Source organism: Solea senegalensis, unplaced genomic scaffold (assembly GCF_019176455.1).
Source record: "Solea senegalensis isolate Sse05_10M unplaced genomic scaffold, IFAPA_SoseM_1 scf7180000017816, whole genome shotgun sequence".
Lineage (NCBI taxonomy): Eukaryota > Metazoa > Chordata > Actinopteri > Pleuronectiformes > Soleidae > Solea > Solea senegalensis.
The window spans coordinates 61,904-70,000 of record NW_025322532.1 but is presented as its reverse complement, the minus strand read 5'-3'; the positions used below and the strand labels follow the sequence as shown (position 1 = coordinate 70,000).

Genomic DNA, 8,097 nt, shown 5'->3' with positions numbered 1-8,097 from the left:
GTCAGGTAATGGTTGAAAACCTGTTAAACTCAAAATACACATCCCAGAAGTGCCTCAGACCATCTGAGGTCATTTCCAGCATAGAGAGCTGTAATCATCCTTCAATATGCAAAGTCACTGCCCAAGTCCGTGGAAACGCAGCATAGCTCAGACGATCTGATGGTCTGCATATTTTCAGGTATTCAACATCCCAACATGGACGCATTGCCTGTTTACATTTGATTTGAAGTTCTAACTCTTCTTGGAGGAGGGGTCTTTTTACCAAGAGACTCTTCTTGGAGAAGAAGTCTCTTAGATTCATAGATTGCCCTAAAAGGCTCCGCCCAACGTGGGGCTCGAACCAACAACCCTGGGATTAAGAGTCTCATGCTTTCAGATTCATACAGTTGACCTATCATGTCAGGTAATGGTTGAAAACCTGTTAAACTCAAACTACACAGCCTCGAAGAGCCTCAGACCATCTCCAGCAGAGGGAGCTTTATCTCCTGCATCTTTAAGGTTGTAGGTGGATTTGAGGAGGTCATAACTCACCGTGCAGCAGCAGTCCAGACTTCTTGGTCCGAGGGTAAATACGAAACGCTTCCTCCAGCTCCATCTGAGACGAGATGGTGCAAGGGTCCCCTGAACACATACACACACAAATTCATGCATTACAACAAATATATGATGAGCATGTTTACATCTGCAGTGATTCGTCATACTGTTGTAAGTAAGTGATGAATTTAGACTGTCCATCATTTAAAGTAAAAAGAGACACAGCAGGTTGTCTCAGGACGGGGCTGGACCTGCTGCAGACAGATGTACAGCACACACACCTTCATCATCGATCCACTTGAGTGTGATGGGCTGCTGCTTGGCAACACTGCACATCGTTCTCACCTCCTCGCACAACTCCACAAAGGTTACCGTGGGAGCCAAGTCTGTGATTAACATGTCCCTGAATGCACAGAGGGAGAGAGAGAATGTCAAGACTGATTTACTTTGTCTTTGTGGAGCAGAGTTCGAGAGGTCAAGTCACCAAAAACTAAATGAAAAAACGTACTCATGTTTATGAGTGAAACGGCTCATTTTTTATTTTAGACTTAGTTCAGATTGGCCGAATGAGGTACTGATATATTATCGATACTGACTTTGCTGCAGAACAAGCCACCTTCTCTGTCACTAACATGGCTGCTTCACCATGAGACACACTCCCACACAACTCCCCTCACCAAAGTCCATAGAGAAAATCAGCGTTTTAAGCTCACAGGGACACAGGAGCTCCAGCTCTACTGCTGCCTGGTTTAGTAAGTTTGTGTCACTTAGGTAAAAAGTAAATCTAGTTTTCAAGCACCCAAGTCACAAGATACCATATTTAAACTTAGTGATAAAAGCAGCAGTGGGTTAACCCTGTGTGTGCTGTGTGATGTAAAATTGCTGATTTACTCCATGGACATTGGTAGGCAGACTTTAGCCTCCTGAGCTCTATGTTCTCTTTTACGTCCACACTTATAAACACAATTAACACAGTGTTAAGTTCAGGTCGAAGTGCACCAGAATGGGACCTGGATGGTTTTTGGACACAATAAAGTATATTGACGCTCGCTGTCTTGCACTTGATAAACTTATGAGTCGAGGACAGTACTAACTGATCTCCATTTTCATAATAGATTAATCCAAATAAAGTCTTTAGCATTAAATACTGTGTGTTAAAGACAGATACTGTTTTTAAAATCTCACCATTAGTGAAAACAGAAGTGAAACAGAAAACACATTTCATATCAGTGCTGGCCTTCAATTTTTCTTATTGCTTCAGAAAAGGGTGTGTGTGTGTGTGTTGAGCTTGAACATCAACCATCACTGCTCTGCTGCACGTGTGTGCGTGTGTGTGTGTGTGTGAGACAGGTTTCTGGGCGTGTGTGGCCAACAGTTTGCTGGACTCTGATAAGGTGGAGCAGAGACAGCTTGCTTCCCAGCAGGCATTGCTCCAAACACTCAATTCCCACACGAATAAATGTCACATGTCGATATAAATAAGTCAGTATTACCTCATAGTTAATCCAGTATTTGTCATGTAATCAAATGAGTCATAGTCGCGATAATTCAGATATCTTGAACGTGTATATTGATGACTTTGTATTACTTACTTTTCTTCACATTTGACAGTGAGATATGACGTAAAACATGAAGATATGACAGAACGTCTCCTCCTCCAAGGGTTAGAGGCAGCACTCGAACCCTTGCTCTGTTTGCCGAGTGTTTATTCAGAAAAGTGCTCGGCACACTTCATGTACAAGTGCACGAACCTGAGGATCAGCACGTTGATCTTTGATCCCTCTAATCAAGTGTTTCCGCCGCCGCCGCCGCTCACCTCCTGCATACCAAACTGCACAATTCACTGTGTATGTGGTTCTTCTAGTATGACGGAAACTGAAGAAAAAAAACACGTCAAAGTCGGAATATTATGAGAATAAAGTCAAAATTATTATTCCAGCTAAATCTCAGATGATCAGCTGCAAACCTGTGTCAAGAAGGAACGCGGAGCATTCGGAAATTAGATTTATCTTTATCATTAGAATCAGGACTTTTGTGAAAGAAACAGAGTCTGTTTCAGAGAAAGAATCACACACTGCTATTTATTAACACACTGACAAAAAACATCTAATATTACAACTTTATTCTTGTAATATTGTGACTTTATTCTCATAACATTACAACTTTATTCTTGTAATATTGTGACTTTATTCTTGTAATATTGTGACTTTATTCTTGTAATATCGTGACTTTATTCTTGTAATATTGTGACTAATTAATTGTAATATTTTTCTCTCTCTTCAGTTTGGCTCTTATACTCCCGTCGTACTTTACTTTTACTTGTTTGTTTTTTACAGATAATAACAACATTTTTTACTGACAACCTTATTCTGAGAAACTCCATTTGTGTGTTTTAATTTGCAGTTTAATGTTTGTGTGTGAAATAAACCCAGCCATTAGTCTGTTCCCCACAGAAGCCCTGAGGGTGAGCAGCTCTGTCAAAGGCTGTTAAAGCTGAATGATGCTGTCTCAGACATGATGATGATGATGATGATGATGATGGATGATTGTGGCAGCCTCTGATATTGATATTTAGCCACAAACACACTGATTTGTGAACACAGCGCTGGTAGACTACACTAGGTAAAACAGATTTTAACCACTTAATAAAAGCCTCACCTTCAGTTTAAATGTACTCTAATACAAGAATATGTTTGCAGCTTTACCTCACCTTAAGACAGACAAGTTTGTTTATTCACTTTCCCGTACCAAAGCCCAAAAAAAATGAGTTCACACTCGGGGTGTAACAATTATTCTATAGGTCAATTATTACTCGATTACTAGAAGAATCTCAACTATTTCGATACATGATTCATTTCCAATAATTTAAAAAAGGTTTCTGTTTTTTCAGCTTCTTAAATGAAGCGTGAACATTTTCTTCACAACAAATAAATCATTCAAACTGAATATGTTTTGTTCTCAGCATTTGAGAACATCATAATCTCCAAGTTGGGAACTCACCAATCAACATGTTTCAACATTGTCTTTCGTCCTTAACGTGTTGATTTAAATATCGATATTTGAACCCGACGTATGGATTATCGTATTGCACAAGGAAGGGTGACGATATGTCACCGAATCCACCTTTTGACCGAGCCCTGATAATAATTCTATGTACTTCAGGCGAGGGACTTGCACTACAGAGGCCGCCATCTTGCACCACATGTTTTTCTACAGCAGCAGTAAAGACACGTAAACATGTTGGCTTTGATATTTTTAGTCAGTTGAACCTTTTTCTGACCTGTTGTAAATGATGAGATGCCAAGTGAAAGCCTGCCTCACTGAACTGTGGACCTTGTAACTGTTAATCCATCTTAAAATAAATGCCGAAAGGAATTTCCCGACATAAGTCATCACTGATGCATTTCTGTTGTGCTAGATCACATGAGTGGCCATTATGTGTTTCTATGGGTGGTACTTGGTATTCTGAGCTGAGGAAGATCCACACCTCAGTGGCGTGGCATCGGCCGATTCTCAAATCTCGAGGTTTTACAAGGGGAGTTAAGTTTTGCAACTGGAAGACAATGTTCTTGTTGATATCTAGTCTATGGTAGGGAGCCCAGCCAACAACTGATTTTATAGTTGTCAATAAAACTTGTGCAGCAAAGTATTTGAAGTTAAAGTGAAGAGAAAGAGAAATTATGCACAAATACAACGCGGACTCCAAAAATGATGCGTTGCCATTGAATTTTCTGCAAACCACAAGTCAATAAAATCTATTCCCTTGTTATAATTAAGGCTGCATCATCAATCAATGACTCTTTCTAAATATTAAAAACAAGCTCAGTCAATCACTCAATCAGTCGTACACATACTAGTGTTTATTCTTTTATGTTTGTGTCAACAAATCAACACGTAGAGCGTTAGCATTGACTAGCGTTGCTAACAATGGCTAGCCCGAGATACAATTTCATGTCAACTGGAACGCGATGAACTCAGGTGTTGACGTGACTCCCAGCTCCAATGTCTGATTTCCGATGTAAATGGAACGCAGCATTACTAAACCTGTAACCTTTGCTACTGTGACAAAATGACTGCCATGGAAAAAGGGACTATACTATTGTTATTGTTATTATTATTATTTTTGTTATTACTATTATTGTTATTATTATTGTTATTACTATTATTGTTATTATTATTGTTATTACTATTATTATTATTGTTATTAAACCACTACAGTCAGGCTCCAAAATCATTTACTGTGAGTGTCGCCACCACCTCACCAGGAAAGGTCAGACTCGCTCCACAGGTGTTTCGTCTTATCCTCATTAGCAGCCAGCTAACACACCTGTGTGTGTGTGTGTGTGTGTGTGAGTGAGTGAGTGAATGAGTGAGTGACCACTCATTCACCACACAGTAGTGAACTCACCCACAGTAGTGCGCTTTAATTTTCACCCGACCCGCGTCCAGGTCCATTATGGATCCGTTCGATTCCAGCCTATACATAATAGCACGGTTCTGCTTTGCCTCCTCTTCACTTATAGCGCCACACGCTGACTGGACTGGACGGAACCGGACTGGACTGGACCGGCCTGAAAACTCGCACTTTTACACGCGGTGACGAATACAAATAAAAGTTTAAACAACTCGAACCGGAGTCACGGTTTGGTCCGAAGTAAAACAATAAAAACTTCGGTCGAGCTACTTGTAAAGTTTCCTTCGTTTAGACAACATTGTTGGACGCTCTGCTGGCGGAGGAGTCGTCAAAGTGCTTTGAGAAACTCATACCATTTCCTGTTGAGCCTTTCAAAATAAAACAAGTGGCGTGCTGCCTTCAGAGTAGTGCTTTTATATTTGAAGTCGTACCTGTTAACCCTTGAATCTGTGACTGTGGGTAACTTAGTAGAAGTCTCTCATGACTCACTATGGTTACCGTAATCCTAATAACTCACCTGACTCTCTGTTTATAACGGGCTCGTCTGCCGCGCTGATAACTAGTGACGTCACTACTAACGCAATCTGACATTTGATTAATGGTATTTTCCTCTGGTCATACATTAAATTATTATTATCATTATCATTATCATTATTACTATTAGTATTATTATTATTATTATCATTATTATTATTATTGTTATTGTTATTGTTATTATTATTATTATTATTATTATTAATAATAATAATAACAATTATTATTATTATTATTATAATAAAAAAATTATCATTTAAAGGAGTAGTCCAAAAAAAAATGTTTGACAGTGTGGCTGTGACTTCCAGTCTGGAACCTGTCACTCACTGTTGTTAATCTAACACAGAGGTGTCAAACTGGGGGCCACTACTTAATAATATGTTCTAATGAAAACATGAACCACGACCTCCTCTCCACAGCTGCAAGAGAATGTAATACTACATATATTTGCAATTAATCTATTTTATATTATAGTAATAATAGGACATTTGGTTGTAATTATTACATTATTAACATTAGATTACACATATAAGATTGTTTGCTGTTTTTAATCGTGGTTGTCAACATTATTATTTATTTTGTTTTGGATTTATTTCTCTGTTTTGATTTATTTTTGCATTATCATTGTGAAGTATGCATCTTTCTGTATCAAAACAAGCACTTTTACTTTGACATCTTGTGAATTATCATTGTCAAACAAATGGTTCAGTACAACAGGTAATCATTTTGTCATTTTGGACATTTTCTATGGAGTTATTAAGGTTAAATATAAGGGACAATAATACAACTGATATTACTGTTTTAAAGGGTGATTTTATGTTGTTTTGAATAAAAATGTTAGTGAAAATGTTTGTACGTGTGCTATAAATGTAGCACATAATATCATAACAGTGCCCTCGAGGTCAACTTAAACACAGAATAAATACATTTCATGTATACAGGTGGTTCACCATACCTAATACAGATTTAAAGCGCCACCTGTTGGTTAAAGAGTAAACACATGCATTTACTCAGACATTACCTGTTAGAACTAAAGTTTTGGTTTGTTGTTTAAGGGGTATTTCATGGTTGTAGCACTGCAGTTGTATGAGGTTAGGACACATTTCAGTGGCTCAACAGCTCGTGTGTGTGCCTCGATATAAAACCATCGCTTTTCTCTAAAGGTTTTTGTGAAAAGTTTACACTAAGTTCACTTAATGTATATACTGTATAGTCTGTTCCAGTTATATAATCTTAATAATCAATATCTTCTTGGTTGTGCATTGTTTAAAATGCATGTTATATATAGCATATTTATTAGCTTTACCTTGACTTTGTCGCTGTAACAATGTTTTCTCCTTTGTGGGACGAATAAAGGATTATCTTATGTTATTTGGTGAGCCTGTATATATATACTATATATATGTATATATACATATACATATATGCATATATAGTGCATGTTAGACTGAGCCACTAGAGGTCAGGAGAGCACAGTTATGAAGTGGTCCAGTGCTTTTCACCTTGCTAATGAATCTCACAGACTTCACATGAAGTTCTGTCCCAGAACATTTAAATAAATAAGTCAAATGTTTTTGGTCGTTGGACTTCTTTCACTGCAGTTTCCATTTACACAGAACTAAACTTGACTCAACTGAAGTTGTCAAACTGGTCCCACTTGTCCCACAGACAGCAATGACAGCGTGTCCGTCACGGGGCCATGTCTCAGCCATGAATACAAGACAAAAAGCTTGACTGTGTCCATGTGTATGCACAATGCTGCTACTATTCCTGCAAATATCTTTTTGGCGGCTCCCATGGTTGCTGCAGTAACCAGCATAGAGATCACAGGAAAGGTGGAGGGCGGCGTCCGTCTGGGCAGATGCCTGTTAGTGTGTTTTTAACTGTAATTCCTGCTAAAATTCATCGGCTCGCCCTTAAAAACAGACAAACAGAAAAAAAAATTGCACGTCCTGATGTGCATTTGGTGAGGATATGACACGGCCTTCACCAGTCTGTGCTCAGACTTTATTATGGTGAATAAATCTGTCAGTAAATGCAAATGAAGTCAAATGTCTGACGGAATAAGACTGAAAACAATCTTATAACTATAGGCACTGTTTTTTACAGTTAACAGTTAATATTGCATTTTAATGAGTCAAAGTTACAGTTGTTATTTGATATTTGGACTCAATATAGTTTATTATGGCAACGTTCTTGTTGCCATAATAAAAACTTGTTTAGTCAATGTTTCTTAAACCAGCACCTAATGTGGGACATAGAAAAGAGGTGGTGACGAAATCTGCCACAGATTATTACATTACATGTCATTTAGCAGACGCTTTTATCCAAAGCGACTTACAATAAGTGCATTTAAACATTTGAGTACAAACAAGAGCTAGAAATAAGTAAGAGCTTCAAGTAAGCCAATATTTAAAGTGCTAGTCTTAAGTGCCATGTATAAGCAAGTGATTTTTTTTGTTTTTGTCGTCGTCTTAGTCGAGGTAGAGTCGGACGAAATGTGCTTTTAGTCGGCGGCAGAAGATGTGGAGGCTTTCAGCTGTCCAGATGTCGATGGGGAGCTCGTTCCACCATTTGGGAGCGAGGACAGTGAACAGTCTCGAGTTCTGTGAACG

At 38.4% G+C, this 8,097-nt stretch overlaps 1 protein-coding gene across 1 annotated transcript; it reads right to left on the bottom strand.

Moving 5' to 3' along the window:
* Positions 1 to 531: 531 nt before the first annotated feature.
* On the bottom strand, positions 532 to 5,385 carry LOC122764965 (protein kinase C zeta type-like; the record flags this gene model as incomplete). Its single annotated transcript, XM_044019000.1, has 3 exons — positions 4,943 to 5,385; positions 816 to 937; positions 532 to 621 (listed from the first exon to the last, which is right to left on the bottom strand). Coding segments are annotated over exons 1-3 (289 nt in total), but the record flags the coding sequence as incomplete, so codon positions are not given.
* Between the last annotated feature and the right edge of the window lie 2,712 nt (positions 5,386 to 8,097).